The sequence below is a fragment of the Dipteris shenzhenensis genome, chromosome 25 (genome assembly GCF_047967505.1).
Source record: "Dipteris shenzhenensis isolate YYH24624 ecotype China chromosome 25, Dip_SZ_1.0, whole genome shotgun sequence".
Classification (NCBI taxonomy): domain Eukaryota; kingdom Viridiplantae; phylum Streptophyta; class Polypodiopsida; order Gleicheniales; family Dipteridaceae; genus Dipteris; species Dipteris shenzhenensis.
In genome coordinates this window covers 9838391-9862590 of record NC_141620.1, presented here as the reverse complement: position 1 = coordinate 9862590, position 24200 = coordinate 9838391, and the positions used below count along the sequence as shown (strand labels likewise).

At 48.3% G+C, this 24200-nt stretch overlaps 1 protein-coding gene across 1 annotated transcript in view; it reads right to left on the bottom strand.

The window, feature by feature from the left end:
- LOC147885427 (uncharacterized) overlaps positions 1-24200 on the bottom strand; it is a 382071-nt gene that overhangs the window by 115312 nt on the left and 242559 nt on the right. The window contains exon 10 of the mRNA XM_087396736.1: positions 20358-20464. Coding sequence (XP_087252862.1) covers positions 20358-20464 — 107 coding nt within the window. The remainder of the gene's footprint in view (positions 1-20357; positions 20465-24200) is intronic.

Below are 24200 nucleotides of genomic sequence, written 5' to 3'. Positions count from 1 at the left end.
GATTTGCTCGAAATTGTCGTGGAAGATGTGTCATCCAATGCTCTAGGAACAATGGGTTTAATAGCTCCTGTCCCCACATTCACCCTGACTGCAGTGTCTCGATTCTGGATTGTCAATCTATCCGTTCCCCAGTCATGGAGGACTGATGCTTCCCGTAACCAAGGACGTCCCAGTAAGATTTGATAGGATTTTTTGGGGAGATCCAGGATTGTGAATTGAAGGGAAAAGCGGACTCCTGCGATCTTTGTGGACACGCCATTCACTACTCCCAAGGGTTTAGCCCGTGAATCATCGGCAAGGCGTATGTTGAAATTAGCCTTTTGCATTGGTGGGAGACCCCATTCTTCGTAAAGCTCCTTTGATAGGACATTGACACCTGCGCCACCATCCACTATGGCTTGGATTTCATTATATGCCTTGTGGATCAAAGGCACAGTGATGTTGCGTATGTCATCTTTCTCACCCATCCGCACAGGGATATCATCAATGTCGTTCATAGGTGGAGAGGGATTTGCGAGTTCAATCCATCCTTTGAAACTCTCCCAGAGATTGGGACAATTTCGTAAGAGGATTCCGATGGGTATGGACACAGGGCAACTCAGGATGCTAGAGAGTGCAGCTCCTTCAAGTTGACGGGGTGGTACATTCTGTTGTGGAGTCTGTTGTTGGAACAAAGGCTCGAGTACAGTATCAATACTTTGTTGGGCCAAGTCATGGAGTGGGTCTTGAGCTTGTTTCTGAGCCTCAAATTGAGCTTGTTCATTTTGGACCCATTGCTGAAGTGCCTGAAAACGAGCCTTCTCCACCTCTGCATTCGGGAATGGAGCTTCTTTTATTCGAGGCTCGGGAGTTGATGTAGATGAACTCGGCTGCTCATTGCTTGGCGGAGGTGGAGGAACTTGTGCTTTCTTTCGCAGAAGTCGCTTCGGTTGGATCGGAATGATAGGGTCCTTCGTAGCCGCTTTCTGTTGGCGTGTAATTACATTGATAGGTTGTGATCTTAGACTTGCCGGTCCCAGACTTTGATGGTCCACCCCAATGATGCCGATGGGGACGTCGGGCTTAACCTCTGTTTGTTCTGGGACCTTATTTTTCATGGGACAATCCATACAGGCATGTCCTATGCCACAATCTCTGCAGAGTGGTTGGAAAGTGGCTGGGCTACCGCGATGAGGGCATTCTGCGATTCTATGATTTTCTCCACAACCGTAACACTTGATTGGTGCGCGAAATGTGTTGGGTCGCACTTGATTTGCATAGACTGGTATTAAACCCTCTGCACCTTCGACGTAGTACACTGGGTACTCTGCTTCATACTCAAATAGCGAGTCGACTTCCTCGGCTTGTAATTGATGTATTGGAACTGCCTGAGGAGCTGGATTTGCTGCTCTTGGATACGGTCGTGGATTCGGATTCCTGAGTAGTTGTGGGACTTGTGTCCGAACGGGAACAGGATTTAGTCTCGGAGCTGGGGGCGCTTGTGCAAGTGCCGGTTGCCTGTATACTGGCATGGGTGCCGCTTGGTATTGTGGTGGTCGAGGCGGATTGTTGCGCATGTTGAAGATGCAACTGGTCTCATCATGGCCGCCGACGACACAGATATGGCACCACAACCGTGGCGGTGGATTTGCTTGTGCATTGATTCTTGCTCTTAGGACTGGGCATTCATTTGCTGTATGATTTGCCAAGCAGTGTGGGCACCAGACATTTTCTCGCCGTGGATATGTTTGAGTTGGCGGCTGAGACAAGTGAAGTTTTTGATCCATGGCCTGCATCATATCTTCTTTCAGCTTCAAGGTCATGGCCTCGAGGCGATCTTCATTGGATGTTTCGGCAATGTCCTTTGATTTACCTTTTTTCGAGCGCTTATCTCGTGTATTGGATCTGGCATCATCACTGCTAGTGTCTGAATCTGTCATGCCATCTTCGATGTCAATGGCTGCCGCATGAGCAGCACTGAATGTTTCATAGCTACTTATCTTTTTCATCTCCTTGCGAATTTTCTTTCTGAGGCCTGCTATGAACCATGCCGTGAGGTGCTTTGCATCTGGGCGTGGGTCACATTTGGCGATCAATCTCTTCATCTTTCCCAGGTATGTGCGTACATCTTCCCTCCGGCCTTGTTCGATCTTGCTGAGTTGGAGAGCGGGATCATCTTGTAGCCTTTCCGTTTGAAAGCGACGTTTGAATTCGGTTTGAAGTAGGTCCCATGTGGCACGTTCTTCCACAAGAAGGTCGAGGTACCATTCTGACGCCTCATCAGTTAAGGCCATTGGAAACCAAGCCACCTTAGTTTCATGGGATTGATCACCACCTGCTCGACATGCGGCATCAAAATGTTGGAGGAAGCGAGCAGGATCTCCCCTACCATTATATTTGGGAAGTTCCAGTTTTCCCAAGGGGCGTCGGCCGTGATTGTTGTGATTTCGTCGATTGAAGAAGTTGTCAGCCTCGGCATCGAGCTCGATGTCCCCATCATGCTCAGGACGGCGTCCAGCCATGTTGGGGCGTGGAGGAGTTAAAGGAAGTTGTTGAATTTCAGGGGGGAATTCGGGGTAGAGGATTGGCGGGGGCGATTGTTGCAGTGGAGTAAGTTGCGGATTGGGCGAGCGTTGGAGTCGAAGTCGTTGGCCGGAACGTAACTGCATGCAGATGGTGAGTGATTTGCCAGGGATATCGCTACCCCAAGTGCGGATGTGGAGGTGGTGTCGTTAGGAGAGTTAGAGTGATGTTAGTGTGTGTAGGGACCGTCGTGTTAATAATGTGCCTAGGATTGTCCTACGTGTGTAGGGAAATGTGCCGGTGCAGACGGATCGTTAATCGGAGGTCGCGGCGTGAAAATACGAGTGAATTAATGCAAAATGAGGCCCACACGGGGGCGCGAATGAACGTGTGCGAGGGATGCCGAAATGGTGTGCAATGGGCTGGAAAAATACCCCGTAACGTGGTGTTTCCGTGTGTGAAATCTGGGTTCAAACGGGGTTCAATTTGGGTCCCAAACGGATGAGTTTCGAGGGGTTAAAGGAGGGGTAAATTTGGTGTTTGGGGGGTCCTAATGGTGGTGTGAATGGACTTTAAGTCCAACCGAGGGGTTGAAACCAAGTGACTCTAGTTAGAGTAACTAACCTAGATCCTCCCAGTTACTGTAACTGGGAGGTTTAACTAACTGTAGTTAGATACTAACTGTAGTTAGTCTAACCTAACTGAGGGCTAACTAAACTAACCTAACCTCAAGTACTTCTAACCTAACCTACGTAGCTAATCTAACTGAGGTTAACTATCTAACCTCGGGTTAACTAACTGTAGTTAGTACTAACCTAACTGTAGTTAGATACTAACTGTAGTTAGTACTAACCTAACTGTGGTTAAACTAACCCTAGAGTTAATGTTAGGTTAGGGTTAGTTTGGTTAGGTTTAGTTAGTTTTTTTTTTTTTTTTTTTGTGTGGGGGGGGCTGCCCGACGGCGGCGCCCGCAGAGGGGGGGGGGGGGGGGGGGTTTGACGCGGCGGGGGGAACGGGGGAGGGCGAGGGGGGTGCGAGGGGGGTTGCGAAGGGGAGGGCGAGGGGGGCGAGGGGGGTGCAAGGGGGGGTGCGAGGGGGTTTGCGCGGGCGGGGGGCGCGGGGTGGCGGGCGGGGGGAGCGCGGGGCGGGGCGGGTTGGGGTTGGGCGGGGTGCGCGGGGCGGCGGCGCTGCTTGCGCCGCCGCGGGGCGGGGGGTGGGAGAGGGACGGTGAGCGGGGGGGGGGCGGCGGCGCTGCGGAGCGCCGCCGCGGGAGGGGGTGGGGTGGGGTGGGGTGGGGTGGGGGGTTTGTGCAGGGTAAGGGGGGCGAGGGGGGGGAAAGAGGAGAGAGGGGGATGGGGGAACGAGAGGGGGAGGGGGGGTGAGGGGGATGGGGATGGGGGGACGAGGGGGGTAAGGGGGAACGAGAGGGAATGGGTGGGGGCGGGAATGAGGGGGAGAGAGGAGAGAGTGAGAGAGAGAGGGGGTGGGGGGAGGTGGTGGTGGAGGGGGAGGGGGAGGGGGGAGGTGGTGGAGGGGGAGGGGGAGAGGGGGAGGTGGAGATGAAGAGGGAGGGGGAGGGGGGAGGGGGTGGTGGAGGGGGAGGGGGAAAGGGGGAGAGGGGGTGGTGGAAAAGAGAGAGAAAACGAGGGGGTAGAGAGGAGAGAGTGAGAGGAGGTGGTGGTGAAGGGGGAGGGGGAGGGGGGAGGTGGTGGAGGGGGAGGGGGAGAGGGGGAGGTGGAGATGAAGAGGGGGAGGGGGAGGTGGTGGTGGAGGGGGGGATGAAGAGGGAGGGGGAGGGGGAGATGAGAGGAGAGGGGGGTGGAGATGAAGGGGGAGGTGGAGGGGGAGGTGGAGAGGGGGGGGTGATGGTGGAGGGGGAGGTGAAGATGGAGGGGGAGGTGGAGAGGGGGGGGGTGATGGTGGAGGGGGAGGTGAAGATGGAGGGGGAGGGGGAGAGGGGGAGGTGAGGAGGAGGTGGTGGAGAGGGCGGGATAAAAGAGCAACAACAAAAAACTGAAAGACGGAAATTGAAAAGCAAGGCGAAGTGGTTACCTGACGCTCTCCAAGTCTTTCTCGATAGAACGGGATTGTCGCGGAACAATGGATGGTGGGTGGAAGGCTAGGTCATCGCTGCGAGAAGGGCTCGATGTCACTTACATGGCAAGGATAGGAGTAAGGGGGCGGTCGATGGAGAGGGAGGAGTGTCTTGCGTGGGGCTCGGAAGGAGGAAGAGAATGGAGGCAAAAGTGAAAGATGAAGAATGAGGGGGGGTGGAGTAGGTTTTTATAGGTTTGGATTTTAGGTTTAGGTTTTAGGTTTAGGGTTTAACCCTAAACTCTTCCCGAGCCATAACTTTTTATGGAGAGCTCGGTTTGCCTTTCTGTAAAAAGGTAAAATGATCGTAATTGAAAGCTCTACGCAACCGTATCCACTACCTAGCCTAATTGTACATCATGCGGCTTTTATTTAAGAAATTAAGAAAATCTCTTAAGGTAGTAACCCAAAGTGGATGTTTGGGGTTGATATGTTTGGCTAGATTTGGAAAAATTTTTACTCTCCTTGCCCTTGAGTGGTATGTGCATGAAAGTTTGAAGTAGTGACTTGTTTTACACCTACCTACGCATGTTTACTCGCTACTTGAGACGCTAGTCTCCCCGGCAGCGGCGCCAAATGTTGGCTCTTTCCTACTGCTTCCGTAGGAAGAGCTGGGTTCTCTATGTTGCAGTGTTCCGAGGCTTTTTGTCACCTACAGATATATTGGGATTGTCGTTGTAGTATATGTGTAGCTTAGGACCTCGAGTCGTGTTCCGGTGAGAGACGTAGGCTTAAGTGTGGTGAGTAAACATAATGCAAGCATGTGTAAAAGGCACGTAAACCATTGTTGTTGGGGTAATGAAGGCTTTCGCCTTCATTGGGGGTTGTAGGGTTTAGGAGGAGTTTAAGGGTTCAGAAGGAGGTTCCAGGGTTTAGAAAGAGTTCAGGGTTAGAAAGAGTTCCAGGGTTCAGAAGGAGGTTCCCAGGTTTAGAAGGAGTTCAGGGTTAGGAGGAGGATCCAAGGTTCAGAGTAAAATACATGGTGGAGAACTCGTCTCCCTCGTAGATCATTGAGTTTAAGGGTTTAGGAAAGCATAGGAGTGGGAGAGGAAGAAGGTGTAAGAGCATGGGTGAAGTAAGAGAGAGAGGAGGAAGGAGGAGGAGGGAAGAGGAGGAGGGAGAGGGAGGAGAGAGGAGGAGGAGGAGGAGGAGGAGGAGGAGGAGGGAGGAGGAGGGAGGAGGAGGAGGAGGAGGAGGGGGGAGAAGGGAGGAGGAGAGGGAGAGGATGGGTTGCAAGGTTGGAGGAGAGGGGAGAAGGGTTGCAAGGTTAGGACATGCTTTTGGACGTGCAGTGCAAGGAAGCATGGACACTTGAGACAAATGCTTGGAATACCAATGTAGACTCAACACAATGCCCCAAGAGTGTGGGCTTCATTCCATTATGGGGTATTTATACAAGTTGGAGAGCTTCTCTCTCTGCATGTAACACAAAGTCGTTACACAAAGTTGTTACACAAAGTTGTAACACAAAGTTGTAACACAAAGTTGTGTCACAAAGTTGTATCACAAAGTCGTAACACATTCTCTCTCTTCATGTAGAAGATGTAACACAAAGTTGTTACACAAAGTTGTAACACAAAGTTGTAACACAAAGTTGTAACACAAAGTTGTGTCACAAAGTTGTATCACAAAGTCGTAACACATTCTCTCTCTTCATGTAGACAAACTCGTAACACAAAGTTGTTACACAAAGTCGTAACATAAAGTTGTGTCTAGAAGTTGTAACACAAAGTTGTATCACAAAGTTGTATCACCTTCTCTTTCTTCATAAGTTCATGTTGGCACAGAGTCAACAGAATTCAAGAATCCGAATGTGTCTGTTGCAAAGTCATAAGACTGAATGAACGCAGTACACATTTGGACGTCCACCTGGGGAAGTGTGACATCATCAAACTCCAAGAGAGACATGCGGGCTATCTCATCAAGTGACAAGATGCTAGACAGCTTGAGTGTGGGATCGAGGAAAGGTTTGAAAACCACCCGGATGATCGAGGAGGATGAAGTTGGGGGTGGAAGATCACAAGCCGTACTTTGTGGGGCCAAATCACCGCCACCGTTACTGTGACCACTGTGCCCACTGGATGCCTTGGATGGTGTTTTGATTGTACCTGTGGGGGGCAGACAGTCAGAGCCTCCATGATCTGAATCAGAGGAACTCGAAAAGGGGGATAGCTCCTCATCCGATATGATAGTGATCCTGTTGGAGGGAGCTGAATCTGCAGCTGCTCGAGGTCGTTTCGAAGTGCTCTGTGGTGTAGACCCAGCACCCAGGTCATCAGTGGTGCGTTTGCCAAGTGATGCCATGGAAGATGGTTCCGATCCTATCTTGTGGCCTGCTCGAGCCCGATGGAAGTCAACGAATAAAGTATCGCGGGGTAATCTGGGTTTGTACTTGTGGCGAGAGGCACGGGTAGGCATGAACGATGGCGTCGTATGGAGAGGAAAAGAGTACGGAGGGGGTGTCGATGTTGAGGTCTGGAGAGGCAAGGAGGGAGGAGGAGGTGTTGATGTCGAGGTTAAGCCCGGAATCTGCTACGAGAGAATTCCTTAGCAGAGCCACCAGTGCAGGCCCATGCTTCGATGGAGAGGAAAAGAGTGAGGAAGGGGTGTCGGTGGAGAGGGAGAGCAAAAGGACGGATGTAGACTAGGGGGGAGGAGGGGGGGCTGGAGCAAGGAGGGGAGAGGGGGTGATGCAGAGAGTGTAGGGAGGAGAAGGGGGGAGAGTTGCTCCAAAGAGGGGGACGTAGGCAGATAGAGGGGGGCTGCGCAGGAGAGAGGGGGAGGGGCAGGGTGGTGGGTAAAGGGAGAGCGGCGAGGGGCTGTTGCGTAGGAGAGGAGGAGAGGAGAAGCGTGGTGGGTAAAGGGGGAGAGAGGGGGGCCTGTTGCGTAGGAGAGAGGAGAGGAGAAGGGAGGGGGGTAAAGGGGGAGAGAGGGGGGCCTGTTACGTAGGAGAGAGGAGAGGGGAAGGGAGGGGGGTAAAGGGGGAGAGGGGGGGGGCTGTTGCGTAGGAGAGGGGGAGGGGACTGTTGCGCAGGAGAGGGGGAGGGGGGAAGGGTGGTGGGTAAAGGGAGAGAGGGGGGGGGCTGTGGCGTAGAAGAGGAGGAGGGGGGAAGGGGGGGGGTAAAGGGGGAGAGGGGAGGGCTGGTGTGTAGGAGAGGAGGAGGGGGGAAGGGTGGTGGGTAAAGGGGGAGAGGGGGGGGCTGTTGTGCAGGAGAGGAGGAGGGGGGGGAGGGTGGTGGTAAAGGGGGAGAGGAGGAGCTGTTCAAAGGGTGGAAAGAGAAGGTGTTTGTAAGAGAGAGGTAGGAGTTGGACAGAGGGTGGAAAGAGAAGATGTCTGTAAGAGGGAGGTGGAAGTTGGACAGAGGGTGGAAAGGGAAGGTGTTTGTAAGAGAGAGGTAGGGAGTTGGACAAAGGGTGGAAAGAGAAGGTTTTTGTAAGAGAGAGGTAGAAGTTGGACATAGGGTGGAAAGAGAAGGTTTTTGTAAGAGAGAGGTAGAAGTTGGACATAGGGTGGAAAGAGAAGGTTTTTGGTAAGAGAGAGGTAGAAGTTGGACATAGGGTGGAAAGAGAAGGTTTTTGTAAGAGAGAGGTAGGGAGTTAGACAGGGTGGAAAGAGAGGGTTTTTGTAAGAGAGAGGTAGAAGTTGGACAGAGGGTGAAAAGAGAAGGTGTTTGTAAGAGAGAGGTAGGGAGTTGGACAGAGGGTGGAAAGAGAAGGTTTTTTTTTTGGTAAGAGAGAGGTGGAAGTTGGAGAGAAGGTAGAAGGAGAAGGAGTTTGTAAAATAGGATGAAAACGGGAGGCCGTAGTTAGAGAGAGAAAGTGACACAGAGTGAAAAAGGGAGGCCGCATTTTAAGGGTGGTCCTTTAGAGAGAGAATGGCACGGGATGAAAAAAGGTGGTCACACTTAGAGAGAGAAAGTGGCTCGGGGTGAAAAATGGAGGGCTCACTTAGAGAGAGAAAGTGACATTCGGGTGGAAACAAAAGGACCCATTTAGAGAGAAAAACTGGCACCAAGGGGAGAGAGGAGGAGCCATGTAGAGAGAGAAAGTGGCACTAGGGGCAGAGAGGAGGACCCTTGTAGAAAGAGAAAGTGGCCCTCACTCAGAGGGAGAAGATGTCACCAGGAAGGAGAAGGATTAGGAGGGTGTTTTCTCATTGATCATGGTACCTCTTGATGCGTGACCCATTCACCGGGGCAGGTAGAAGTCTGCCTTCTAAAGTGGCCAAGTAGACTCCGCCACTTGGGATAAGCTTGGCAATGAGAAATGGCCCTGTCCAACCACTCACAAACTTAGGTTTGTGTTTGAGAAACTTACTGGAATACAAGAGTACTAAATCTCCGACTTTGAAATTCCTTTTTCTGAGGTTCCGGTCATGCCAAGCTTTTTGTCGCTTCTGCCAAACTTCTTGAGCGAAAACTGCTTCACGTCGATGCTCTCAGTGCTTCCAAATCCCACAAGCGTTCCATTGTGCAGGCTTCAAGGTTGTCATTTTTGTCTGGAAGAATCCTGTGAGTGTCAAGATGAAATTCATAAGGCATAACGGCCTCCAGTCCATAGACCAGCTCGAAGGGTGAATACCCAGTACTCGCCTTGTAAGCCGTTCGATAGACGAATAAAGCAGCTGGAAGTACGTCGTCCCAATCGGCTAAAGAATTTAGGCAAAGTCGATGCACGATCCCGCACATTGTGCGATTTGAGCTCTCAGCTAGACCATTGGCACGTGGGTAATAGGGAGATGAAAATTTGTGAACTATTTGAAGCAGGTGAACTAGTGCAACAATGGTGTCATTTAGGAAGTGAGACCCTCTATCACTTATCAACTCAATTATCAACTCAACAGGACAACCAAACCGAGAGATGATCTGGTCATATAGAAATGTGGCTACTACCTGGGTTGTACAGTTCTTGACTGCCTTGGCTTCGACCCATTTGGTTCCATAGTCGGTGGCAAGCAGAGCATACTTGTTCCCTCGGCGTGTGGCAGGAGAGATGGGTCCAATGAAATCCAATCCCCAGCGATAGATGGGAGGCACCGGAGTGAATGGTTTGAGAGGGAGGTACTCACGCCTTGTAGGCTTGGGGCCCGCTCGTTGACATGAATCACATCTGGTCACATGAACATGGACGTCGCGGAAGAGCTTGGGCCACCAGAACCCTGCTCGCATGATCTTACGAGCAGTAGCATCTGAGGCCATATGCCCTCCACCTATGCCAGCATGTGCCTCTTTAAGAATGGATTGTGTCTCGTGCGGAAGCACACACCGTCTCAAGATCTGATCCTTCCCAAGCTTGTACAATTGCCCTGCAATCAACTTAAAAGGAGCAGCTTGAAGGATCCGTTTGCGTTTCTCTGTTGGAGTTGATCCTGGAGGAAAGCCACCTGTAGACAAGAGGTGTACTATGTTGGCATACCATGGTAGGAAGCAGTCCACCGCAAATAGGCATTCATCAGGTAGTGCTGTTATTCCGAACAAGCCCGCATCGGGTAAGTCATCGGTGATACCACTGGCTGGTTCCCCGGAATGTAACCTGGACAAGTGGTCTGCAGGTTGATGCAGTCTCCCAGCCCTCACCACAATGTTGAATTCAAATTCTTGAAAAAGAAGAATCCATCTGCTTATCCGGCCACCAAGAGTAGGCTTATTCAATAAATACTTAAGAGCTTGATGATCAGTGATGATCACAAACTTGTTGCCCAAGAGGTAGTGACAATACTTGTTCATGGCATAAACCATGCCGAGGCCCTCCCTTTCTGTGGTACTGTAATTGCGTTCTGCTCCATTGAGTTGTCGACTCGCGAAGTAGATCGGCAAATCAATCTTGGTATCCTGGTTAGGTTGAGCCAGTATAGCACCTACTGCCCACCCACTAGCATCCACATGGACATGAAAAATTACATCCCAATCGGGCTGCCTGAGGATGGGGGCCTTCACAAGGCGATGCTTCAGATCATCAAAGGCTAGTTGTTGTGGGGTGGCCTAGACAAACGATCGGTCTTGATGTAGGAGTTCTGTCAGTGCAATAGCAATGTCGGCATAGAAACGTATGAACCTTCGGTAATATCCTACATGCCCTAAGAAGGACTTCACCTCTTTGGGTGTACGAGGGATGGGCAATGAGATGATCACCTCTACCTTTGCGGGATCCGTGGTCATGCCCTCAGCAGAAACAATATGACCAAGGAGAACACCTCGGAGTGCGAGAAAGAAACATTTGTCAGGGTTCAAACACAAGCGCACTTCTCTGCACTTATCAAAGACCCATCTCAACTTATGTAGATGATCATTTTGTATGGCCGGATCAAGATGGGAGGCCGATTTACCATTAAAAACAGAGAAGTCCTCTAGAAATACCTCAAGAAACTTGCCGATATTCTCTTGAAAGAGTTTGTTTACGAGTCGTTGAAAGGTTGCCGGGGCATTACATAGTCCAAAGGGCATCATTCGGTAGGCATATGTTCCCCATTGAGTGACAAAGGTAGTCTTGGGCTGATCCTGTTCTTTCACTCGGACTTGGTTGTACCCGCTATATCCATCCATGAATGAGTATAAAGCATGTCCTGCCACTGTCTCAAACACTCTATCTGTGAAGGGAAGGGGGAACCTATCACGTCGTGTTGCAGCATTCAAACTCCGATAGTCAACACATATTCTAAGCCGGTCTCTCTTTTGGGTACAATGACAATTCCACTGACCCAATCGGAGTAATCCACGGGTAGATTAATCCTGCTTGCTCCATTTTCTGTATATCTGTTTGGATTGCCTTGCCGTAGTTGGGATTCATGCGGTATGGACCTTTAATCACAGGGTCTGCATCGGGATATAAGTCGATGCTATGCTCCATGAAATCAGCGGGCACCCCCTTCAGATCCTTGTAGGACCAAGCAAAGACATCCACAAATTCTTTAAAAAGGTCGGTGACTGCAGCTAGAAGAGAGTCATGTTCCCAGACCCAAGTGGCTAACTTCAAATGCTTGGGTTGGTCCTCACTTCCAATGTTGAGATACCGCCAGTTCCGTGCCTCATCAACAGGGGCAATGCATTGGGATGTTGAGGTACTTGGTTCACCCATTCTCAGTCCTGTATGTGCTGGAGTATCTTCAAGGGGAAAGTCCGCCTCCACTTCTCTCAACCAAGATGAGGGGTAAGTAACTGGGGGGTTCTCAGGCATTGACTGAGATGTAGAATCAGTAGATGTTGTGTGCCTTGAATGCCTCGGTGACTGTTTCAGCATGCCCCGGTAAGGTAAGCCTTCCACCTCATAAGTGGTTTCCGGAAGGTCTTGAATTGAGGGGTGGTCGGCTTCTGATAAGAAAAGGTCAAGCAAAGTGAGATCGGCCATGTCCTCATCTCTGTATCCGGTATGCACCCTGGGTCCGCCCAAGACCTCAAGCTGTTGGTGGTGATTCTCCTCAAGTTCAGCAATGTCTATGTCACTTTCTTCTAAATCACTATCATTATCAGTCTCGTCTTCATTTGTGTTCCTGTCTTCTCTATTACCATCATTGCACTTAGCAGTACCATGGTTGTACACCGTAGTACCATGGCTGTGCACCGTAATACCATGATTGTACTCTGAAGTACCATTGGTGGGTTGTGCACTACTAGCCTCGTCCCTAGTAGATCCTTCATTGTATCCTATAGTATTGTTAGCATCATTTTGACCAATGTCCTCCATGTCGGCCACTGGACAATCCTCAATGTTTACTGCAGTACCATCATTGTCCTCAGTACGATCTGTGGTGTCCACTGTAATACCCCTAGTGACCATTCTCTTATACATGTGTGGACTATTGCAAAGTCCAAAGGGCATCCTTTCGTAAACTAGTTCAGCCAGACCCTCTCGTTGTTCTGGGTGGATTTCTGATACTGTAAGTAGGTGTTCTTCTTGATCTTCTTGTTGGCATAGTTCCACCATGTTGACTGCTAAGGAGCCCAGGGCTCCCATCCAATCCAAAATGACAGCCTCCTCGTCTTCTTGATCAGCCCGATCCAACAAGTAGGTCAAACTTTCAAATCCTTCTAGGGTTGTCTCCTCATTGATATCTTGGTCACCACCCCTGGGCCAGTCCCCACAGGCCCAATGCTCCTCTTCGACTCCGGCTTGTTCTTCAAAATCCTCCTCTCCTAGTTCTATTGGTATGTGCCTTGCCTGCCCTGTGACCATATCTATTTCGAGGGATGTCGATCCTAGGGGCAATCGGATTTCATCAGTTGACCAATCCTGAATGGCTTTTGAAGACCGCAACCATGGCCTACCAAGAAGTAGAGGGTAAGTTTGTTCATTTTCGGTCATATCAAGGACAACAAAATTGGAGAGAAAAGTTACTCCTCCAATCTTCATGTTACACCTTTGACTGCACCCATTGGTTTTACTCTGCGTTGATCAGCCATGCGTACCTGAAAGTGAACATCACTTGTCAACTTCAACCCTAGTTTTTGGAGTGTACCTTTCGGCATAATGTTCACAGCCGCCCCACCATCGAGGAAGACGTCCTTCAGCTCCACTCCATGGATCTCCACGGTGAGCTTGGGACTTTGTTCACAAGTGAGGGTAGCGTAGGCAGAGAAGTGGTCCGGTGTAGACCCATGCTGAGCCGGTAATGTCTCTGGTGTTGGCCCACTCGGAGTAGATCCCTTGTGGCGACCTCCTGGGAGGCGATTCAGAAATGTAATAGTCTGATGCTTGATTTGGGGGGACAACAGACAAAGTTGTCGTAGAGTGAGGTTGGGTTTGAAACTCATAAGATCTTCAAACAGGGAGTAGTGGTGGACACTAGCATAAGCCTTCTGCAACCTCATCCTCCTAGCCTCTGGCCCAGGGTCGCAGCTTACACGAGGATGTGGATGTAGGTCTGAACTGTGAGTCATTGTCTTCAGTGGTTTCTCTTCCATTACTCCTTTCCCTTTTTCCTGGGCAGGACTAGGTCTTGTCCCCATAGCCTCTTCTCTGTTGAGTGCTATTGGGGGCAAAGTGGGAGGACCTACTCGTGCCTCCTTATCCCGGTATTGTCCGAGGGTTGTCACTTCTGTTGCAAACCTCACAGTTCTGGACTTGCGGGATGGAAGCTGAGGTGTGCTACCTTCATCTTCAGAACTTGTTTGAAGATCTCTTGTGACACCCTTTACTACCTCCTGATACCTCAAAGGCATAGAGTGATCACCCGAGGATGAGGCACTCCCAGAGTTAGTGGTTGACCTTAATGCCTGTGGGCCCTTCGAGTTTGTTTCTGAATCACTATCAGAAGCCAGCATGGGTGGTCTATTCCTGGGCGTACTGTGTACCTTGGAGGAGGAGAATGACCTCGGTGGGGGAACACTTGTCGAACTCATTAGTGCTGAGGTCTCCGGTGCTGACTCTGAGTCACCCTTACATTTGTCACCTTTTGTATGTGACCGTGTCACAACGCCCAACACTGCGCCAATCAAATGGGGATTGCTGCCCTCCCCCGCCACTACTACATCAACCATATTCACTTGGGATGCGGGTTCCACTCTTCTATTGGGACAATCTCTGGTGTAGTGGTCGTTTGTGTTGCACTGTGTACAAGAGGGTCCCCCGAACGGCTGTGTACAATCATCTTGGTAGTGGCCGTACTCGCCACATCTATAACACATGATGGGTCTTCTAAAGTTTGTACCTCTGCCTGCACCTCCGCGTCCACCTCTGAAACCACCCCTTCGACCGCGTTGATAAGAGGGTCCATAGCCACCTCCTGACATAGATGGTTGGTACGGGGCATAGTATGGCTAAGGATAGAAATAAGGGGAACCAATTGAATTGGGCGCGGGAGCTTGGAGCAAAGGGGGAGTCGGAAGGAATGGAGGTGGCATGACAGGAGGAGGAGGTGGCTCAGATGCTCGTGCAAGAGGGGGAGCAGGAGATACTTCTGCTGGACCAGAAGTTATGGGTACCGTTCTGTTGACTGCAGCAACCAGAGGTTCCCCCGAGGTATACTCTAGAAGAAGCTTCCTTAATCCTTTGAGGTACCTACACTCAGAGGCATCATGTCCATGGATCTCACAAAATGTACAAAATGAGGTAGAAGTAGGTACCTTTCGCTTGGAGGGGCACTCCCAGTAACCATGGTTAGAACCCTTGCATTCGGTGCACCAAAGGCCACTTCGAATTTGGGCCTCAAAGGACGATTGGCCATCCACCTTTATTCTATCTTTCAGGCCTTCTTTGATTTCTTCTAACTCCTTCTTGAGTTGCTGCCATGCAGATGATCCCTCCTCTCTTGGGAGTTGGGTGGTTGTATTCGTTGATGAGGCAAAGCTTAACTGTGACCGTTCCATCTTGACAGCTTCTTTTAGGAAGTCTTGAAGTGAGGCATGTTCAGGGAGTTTATCCACCAACCTTATAGCAATGGAAGGGGGTAATGCTTTTAAAAACCATCCCTTCATGACAGCATCATTAGGTGGCACAGACATCTTTGCCGCCAAGACCCTCATCCTTGTGTACATCTCAGAGATGCTTTCTCCAGGCTTCATGGTGTCAGTGGATAACTCTTGGACAATCATGTGTTCGAATTTTTCCAACTTGAAAGTACGTAAGAATTCCTCCCTTAGGTCTGTCCACGTCTGGAAGTGGTCCGGAGGAAATTGACTGTACCATACATCCCAATGACGAGGGAAAGATGTGAAGGAACGCATGCTCATTCTCCACACCTTTAGCTCTACATGCTGTGAGGAACTTCCTCACATGAGCTTCCGCATCCTCGTCTTCACGTGGACCTTGTTGAGTAGCTCAAGAAGTCTAGCTCTGTCTGGGGGACTGAGAACGGCCATCCCCACCCGAGAGGTTGGAGAAGATGTAAGAGTTGGAGGGAGTCCCGATGGGGCTGTAATGAGTGTTGGTGTTCCCAAGGAGGAGACCAACCCGACAACTCCTCCTGTGGAGGATCACAATGGGGTAGTCACTACTGATGTAGTCATAGAGGGAGTGTACCCAGATGGTAGCGCGTAAGTGGGGGCTCTCAGTGTTGCAGAGGGAAAGGGTGAGAACATGAAAGATGTGGGGGTGAAAGAGGATGGGAGAGCATTTGGGAAAGAGAGGGACGGAGCTGAAGTCATGGATGAGTAGGCAGAAGGGAAGGAAGGAGGTGGTGGAAAAGGCAACACCGGTGTGGATGGAAAGGGAGATGAAACCATCGTGGTAGGTAAAGGCATGGCTGGAGCAAAAGTATCCCCCAATGGGATAGATGTAGAAGAAGTATTAGCTAGGAGCCCAGAGCTATGCATAACAGATGAGGTAGCAGCTTGTCCATAAGAGGTCGAGGCGGGAGTAGATGGAGTCACCACTCCGATAGAAGAGGTGGTTGATGAAGACATTGTTGCAGGAGGAGGAGAGGGGCTGCCTTGACCTTGATGAGTCCTTGAGGAGCCCTCGTCCTTAGTACCCTCTTCTTCTTTCACCTGTTCTCTGCTTTGCACGTCTTCTTCTCCGGAGTCTGGATCAGACCACCAGGGTTCCTGTTGATCCAAGTCAATGAGAGTGTCGATGAAGTTACTTGCTCTGGCTACTGCTCCAGTGGGCTCACTTTGTGCTCGAGTTGAGGGCTTTGCAAACTTACTTCGCACGTAATGCTTCTTGTACCTAGTTTGGTCTGTCGGAAGTCTTTTCTCCACTCTCCTCAAGTACCTCCTAGTTCTCTCACTAGCTCCTTCAAAGGTTTCAGAACTACTCGGCATAAGACCTCTCTCTAGGACCCTAGATCACCACTTCACTCGTGCTACGCAATACTAGTAGTGTCCCACCGTGATCGCCATAAACTGTTTGAGGGGAGGGGTTCCTATCCTTCCGGAGGTGTTACTGGAGGCCAAAGGCCACTAGCGTGAGAAGCATGAGTTTTGCAATGCTCTAATGCAATGGATCGTGCAGAGCGCACCGTGCAGTAGTGTGCGAGTGTCGTATGCTATACTGCAGGTACGAGTGCACTATGCTAAATGACAATCACCGGTGAACTCCACAACATAAGCAAAATAAGAAAAATCCTACACTGGTGAACAATCCCCATATCCGGAAGAGACAAGAGAGATGAGAAAGTGACCGAGTTGGCCAATGTACATATCACTGGACGTGTCCCCAGGTCACAAGTCGCAAGTCACAAGAATACACAAGTCGCAAATCACCAGAATACACAGGTCTATCCCCATAGTAGACAAAGGGTACACACAAGTCTCTCCACATTCTCTCCTTGGCGAGCTCGTAGCTCTAGCCTCTATCTCTCCTCACTCTCCTCTCTTTCTCCCCCGTGCCGAATGCCGAATGCCTCCTTTTCTCTCTCCCTTCTCCTTCATCCTCATCCCCCGCCTTGGAGGGTCCCTTCTTCGCTGAGAATTCCCCCTCTTTCTTCCCATTGGTCATCCTCTTATCTCCTTAGCTGTTGAGGATAGCCGTTGCGCCGCTGTCTCTCTTGATGGCTTCGGCGACTTTCTGACTCCCTGACTCGCCAGCCTGATGGTGTAAATTCTCCATGTGCAGGTGAGCTGGTTCACCGCATCTCTTGATGCCTTCGGCGACTTCCTGACTCCCTGACTCGCCAGCCTGATGGTGTAAATTCTCCATGTGCAGGTGAGCTGGTTCACCGCACCACTGCACCACTGTATCACTGAACCACTGTGTAAATATAAATACTCCTGACTGCTCCATGTGCTAAGCTCACTCTCCATGTGCGCAGCTCTTGATGAGATCACTTTGGACACGATACTCCTGGTCGACCTTGTGGTTGACATGTGTCGACCTGTGGTTGACAGCCTCAGACAGTACTCCTGGATGAACCCGTGTGATCGCGTGGCTAACTTGTGTTGACACATGGTCAACATGTGGTCAACAGATGTCGTCATCTGGTCAACACCTGTCGACAGGTGGTGGTGTGATAAGGTAACAACTCCGCTGCCCACTAGCCTCGTATTCTAATTCACCCATTCACTCGGATGGTGAATGATAGTGGCGGGAGAACTATTGTTGCAGATATTCAAGTTCAAGCCATGCCAAGCGTGTGGTAAGTATGTCGGCCAGGTGACAAGGTGACAACCATATGACAACTATGTCACCATGTCGACCATGTGACAACTATGCCCTTGAGCTAACATGGTGACAATTATGTCCCCATGTCGAGACCATGTGACAACTATGTCTACAAGCTGACAATGTGACAACCATGGTGACAACTATGCCAACTTGAGATGACCATGTTCACTTGTGGATGACAACAAGACCTCACAAGTCCACGTAAGTGATAACTATGTAAATGATGGTGCAGAGAAGCAGCCAAGACCTACACATGGAGAAGATAAGTCCACACCGACTAGGAGTCAGAGGGCTAAGCGGCGCACATGGAATAGTGCATATGAAACAGTGGACCACAGGGAGGTGCACATGGGCTGATTATATCACCCGGTGCGTACTCCCTCACGAAATTCTGCCCCTCTTTGAAGAGGCTTGTGCTGGCCTAGGGGGTGGTCGTATGGGTCCTGAAGCCAGTGCTCAAAAAATTATGTGGGCAAGGTTATGGTGGCCCAAGTTGTTGCAAGATTGTCATGCCCATGTATGAAGGTGTGACCCGTGCCAAAGAGCAGCACCCAAACCCACGAGACATGAGTATCTTCCCCGTAAGCCATTTCAACCGATGCCACCTTTCTATAGTTGGGGCTTGTATTTTGTCGGGCCCATCACTCCGACTACACAAAGGGGAAACAAGTCTTGTATGATCAGATCATATCTAGGTCCGCGCGGGTGTCTAGTGGAACTGATGAGTGACAAGGGCTACCTTTTCATCAATGATGTCATTACTGAGTTAGTCGCACAGATGCAAGTGGTATACAAGACATCCACTCCCTATTACCCTCATGGAAATGGATTGGCCGAAAGCAACAACCAAACTTTTGGTGGAATCATAACCAAGCTTTTCCTTAGTTGTCTGAAAGACTAGGATGAGTTGCTTCTAGTTGCTTTATTTGCTTACCGAACCACCTATAAGGCTAGTACAGGCTACTCCCTCTTTGAGCTGGTATATACATGCTGCCCAAGTGGCAGCCTTGCAATCCTTGTCAGATCTACCCCTGTGGCTGATTCTCTGTTGGCCTACATGGCATCTAGCATCTGCTAGTACACCTCCCCCATGCTCTCCTCATTTGGGGGCTCATAGATGGGGAGGTGATCTTCCCAACCCCTACAAATAGTCCCTTACAAGACACTCTCATTCTTTGACTACATACTCAGGAATGCCATGCCTAGCCAACTTCAGGGCTTACCCGGGTTTCTTGCTCAAAGAGCACATCGGGAATCCTTTGGCGTCCCTTTTTCCATATGGGCAAACCTTCTTTTGGAGTGGACTCGCGATCCTAATCTTCCAGACGCTGGACTTCCAGTTAACTCTTGGAGGCAGCACTTGAGTAGACCCCACATGCTTGAGGTGCCTCATAGCCTTGGAGCATTGCATTTTGAGATGCAAAGAGGCATAGAGTATTTTATAGTCTATGAGGGGGTTTGGCATCTGTGTAAGGAAAGAGGCATTGCATTGAGAGGGATAAAAGCTAAGGGGATCCCTTGAAACAGAGAATAGCCCTATCTGAATCTGCCTCCTCATATAGGATCTGTGGACCTAACTGACTACGCCATGCTACAAATACCCAAGTGATGTAAACAAGTTCCTCTCCTCCACTTGGGAGATCATCATGGCTTTGTAGATTTGGAAATCCAAATGCTTGGAGGCCCTTTATAAGACCTAGACATTTCAAACACTATCAGTGCTCTAGCAGGATATTATACACACTCTCATGGCAACTTGGGGCAAAGTTCAAGGCTCATCATGTGCAACTGAGGCTAGGAGGGATGCCTTCATGAGAGAGTGGGGTCATGATTTATTTTTTGCTTACACTACCATAGGACAGTTCCCCTCTGAGAGCCTCACTTTTCTCTACTTGATATCTTACAGCTTTTTCCCCCATGGGATTCTTCCTATTTCCATTTATTGTGGTCATACTTAATATTATCCCCCCAAAAGAAAAGAGGAAGAAGAAGATTCTTCCTATTTCCATTTATTTTGGTCATACTTAATATTCTCCCCTCCAAAAAAAAGAGGAAGAAGAAGAAGAAGAAAGGGAATGGTATAGAGGAAGAGGAAAATTTAAACTAAGAGAGGCGGGAGGAGTCTAAGAAAGAGGAGGGTGGGTCCTAGGAAGACAATAACAAGAGGAGGGAATGAGTCGAGGGTGCAATATAAAAGCAAGGGGGAAACTATGAGGTAGGGGAGTTAGCAAGTGTGGCTAATGGAGGAGTGGCGATTGGAGGGAGGGGGCTAAGTGGATTAATGAAGAATGGACTGACAAAGGTAGGTAGGGAGAGTGACTAAGGTGAGAGGAGATGCAAGAGAGTAGTTTGGAATGGGGATGAACTGAGGTGCAGGAGTGGGGATAGCTCCCACAGAAGAATGATTAGGCTAAAAAGATAAGTAAACAAAAGGGAAGCTCAAAAGGGAGAGCAGTAGGTTTACTAGGGAAAGGAAAATTTACATTGCTTGCATCAATATGTTTGGGTTTTGAAATCCAACCAATAATATTAATACCAAAATTCTTGGCACCCATTTTTAAAAGACACATTGAGTAGTACACTTAAACTTTGAATATAAATCTGAACATTTTAGGATTTTAAGCACTTTCTACCAGTAAAAAACTTGTGTAAAACATGATATCGCAAGATAAATTGAATTTAAATATGCAAGATGTCAAATAAATTTGTAACATAGCTATGACCTGTCTCGCACGAACAACCTTCCACTAACTTGCCCTCGTTGATCAGCTTTTAAGTAATCTTCAGAACTTGGCCATTCGTATGGCCATGATTGAACTTCATAAAGCATCTAAAATCAATGCACAAGGACTTTTTCTCATTATTCTTTTAGAGAAGAGTACAAATCGATGAGCAGAGATTACTCATTATTGCAAACACCTAGTAAAATTTATCTTATAATACATGAGATCAATATGATTTGTTTTAATTCTTACCCATGTTCTCAAAGAAAGAAATATCAATTTTAGGACATCTGAAGAATCCATCTTGACACTCAAATGCACCATTATGATTATCAAACTCATCTAGGCATTAGTCTATACATTATATCCTACTACATGAAACTTAGAATAGATTAGTAGTTTCAACAAGGAAAACATGAAGGTGGCGTAAAGGGCCTATGGGTGTGGATGTGAAAGATATACAATGGTCTCACTATCTCATGAAAGCCCCTAAACCCTAAACCCTAAAGGCTACTGAGTTTGCACATGAGGATCCTTATACTTCACTATAAGTGGCCATGAGGGTATGTATGATATCCTACCAAATCACTGCAAGAGATTGGAAGACAGGTTTGAGTCCCATCTAAGGACTCTGTGCATCTAGATCTCCAAATTTGCCATGCAGTGAGACTCGCATTGACCTCTCAAGCTAAGTCTATGGGAGGGGGGCCTGATGTCTATACAAAAAGAGAGGCACAAAGATCAAAGGTTTGGTCATCTAAGCCTTGTTGCATTAAAAAAGATGCAAAAAGATGGGATGGTGGTAGACCTACTAGTACTAGGAGATTCGTGAGATGTACGTGAAGCTTGTATGATGGGAAAACAGCATTGGCAACCATTTCCACAAGATGCATAATCTCCTATATAGAACTTCCACATGGACCTCTGTGGGAAGATGAAAATAAAAGAATTGAGTGGTTCTTTCTACTTCACCATGGTAAAAAACAACTTTAGTAGGAAGATTTGGATATATTTCTTGAAGACCAAGGCAAGTTCAAAGAACGGCATGCAACGGTTGAGAAGGAATCGGGCAAGAAGCTCAAGATGTTGAGTTAGGCCATCACATTGAATGAATTCTCAAGTTATTATTAATGGTAATTTGAGGGGTTAGGGTCCCCCTTGCTATGAGAAAAGGCATGTCTGAATCTACTCCCTCATAGAAGATCTACTGGCCGGACTGAGTGAGATTAAGCTTCAGATTTTAGAAGCACTAGGCTTCTTGGCAGGGGTTATTTTCAATTGAATTTTGATATCTTTAAGGTTTCCATTTCAGTCCTTGCTCTTGAGTCTTATCCCACTTCTGATAGCAAGTATCAAGAAGGATTTTTAGCACTGCCTCATAAAAGGCAATGCTATAGTGGAGAATTGGATTATCCTTTCTGAATTTCCAAGTGCAATTTATACAAAAACTTAATCAACTACTTATTGGAGATCTCTTTTACCTTCAAGCTAAAACTGCCTTTAATAGCACATCATACTATAACTCATGAGCTTTCTCCTTTGCATCCAAAAGCAACCAATTTACCACTATACTAGGAGGCAGTGCCCATGTGCAATGTGCTCTCTTGTTTGTATTTATACAACCTAGAGTTTGACAATCTTAATCCTATGCTTCCAAGCATCCCCAAAGTTTTCATCAATGAAATAACATGGTGGAGAGGGAGAGGAAGAGGGACAGAGAGAGGGTAGACTAGAGAGAGAGAAGATAATACTCAAATGGAAACATAAAGAAAGTGAAAGGAAATGGAAATGAGCAATAGACCAAAATGGAAAGACTCACTTTTTTTTTTTCATGAAAGAGACTTCTATTAAGTATGAAAAAAAAACCCGCGAGAGCAAGTTCAATGCGAAAATACATCATGCTGGGCATGAGAAAAAAAAGTCTAGAAGAGTAAGCAAAACTCAAAAAGAGTTGGAGAGAAACTAAGGTTGAGGCTGAAAATACCATCTCAACCCTGATGTAGTCTCTAAGAAAAAATGGGAGCCCCTCCATTCCGTAAGGAATATAACCCTCCTAGAAGAGGCTGCCCTGGAGGACCCTTGCATGCTCGCCCAACTGGCCATCAGAGTGTGAATGGTATCAACCCAAATACTGGCCAAGGTATGACAAGGGTGGTGGACTTGAGATCCATCAATGGCCTCTGCGCATATGTCCCTCCAGATCTGCCAAGCAGTAAAATGCACTGGTCTATATCGACAGATAGGTACGTCCTCCAGAGAGCAAGGCTCAACTAGGTGTCGTTTAATAGAAATGGCCCAGGAAGCATCCTGCCACTTGTAGAATATCTGAGAACCTGATAAAGAGAGCCAAGCCACTCATCCCCACGTGATGAAGAAATGAGAGGGGGGAAGCCCCCATCCAAATGGCTCTCAGATGTCTACAGTCCCATAAGCAATGATGAACCGACGCACGAGCACCTCGAACAAGTGGAATATGCCCCAAGTCTGGACCTCCACCTGTTCACTGCAATCCCTCCATGTATAGGAAGCCAAAAAAATAAAGTAATCTTTCTCTTGGAAGAGCTCTAATACCACATGAAGGAATATGGTGGAGAGGGAGAGGGTAGGCTAGGGAGAGAGAAGATAATACTCAAATGGAAACATAATGAAAGTGAAAAGAAATGGAAATGAGCAATAGACCAAAATGGAAAGGCTCACATTGATAAGCTTGATGTAAACTCCTTGATGTGTGCTGATGTTGAAGAGATCTAGTAGCTAGCTAGGAAAGAAATGGAAATGTGGAAAGCATAATGAAAAGCAAAATGGAAAGGAAAATGAAAGAACAAGTGCTAGGCAATGATAATCAAAATACTCACATGTAGATAGCTTGATGTTGATTGATGTCAAAAGACTCAAGACAAGTAAAACACTATATAGTGTGACACTAGACTCTAGAAAGCCATAGTGTATATGGGATAACTCCCAATATGACACGTGGCATGTCTAGGACTCACTAGACTGTAAAACACCCCCTAGATACCTAGTACACTCATTTTTGACTCACTTTGGCTTCATATTCCAACACCACCCCATGGAGGCAAGGTGAGAGCCTATTGGAATGGAACCAAGAACAGAACATGACAATGACGGTCATCATAAGTGTACATGCCGGTCTAGAACTAGACATGGTTCCCACACAATCTCAGAGGCAAGTGAGCATGGCTCAGAGGCTAGTAAGCATAACATAGAAATCTCATCTAGCATGGCTCAGAGGCTCATCATGCATGGATGCATGACCAACTCAGAGGTCTAGGAGACCAATGCACCAACATCCTGGAACTCTCAAGCCAGGTCTGATAAACAAATAGACCTATCAAAGCCAATACATATGGCTCCCATAGTACATCCCCCCTTGGCTTCATAACAGGACATGTTAGGAAGCCACACACCAAAAAAATAGGAAAACCAATACATCTTTTTAGGAGGACTATCCAAGGCAGAGGACCTTTAGACTCAATGAAAACCAAACACTCAATACATATCATTTTAGGGGGACTACCCAGGGCAGAGGACCCCATAATACATCAAGCGTGTAGTAATAAATAAAAATATCTCTTTGTGAAAGAGATGTCCTCCAAGTAGCTAATGCACATGTGTGCACATCCCTGCGAGTCGATGGATGATGTCAATGAAGCGCTAGGCAGGAATGCCCCAAAATATGTGTCGGTGAAGTCCATGGGTAGCTACATGGAGCAATTACATGATGACTCTCAAAATGCAGGAAGGAGAGTCACCAATGTCGAAGTAGAAGCCTCGAGTACCACGACCAATCGGAAAGTCAATCAATGCGAAGTACCTTAGGCA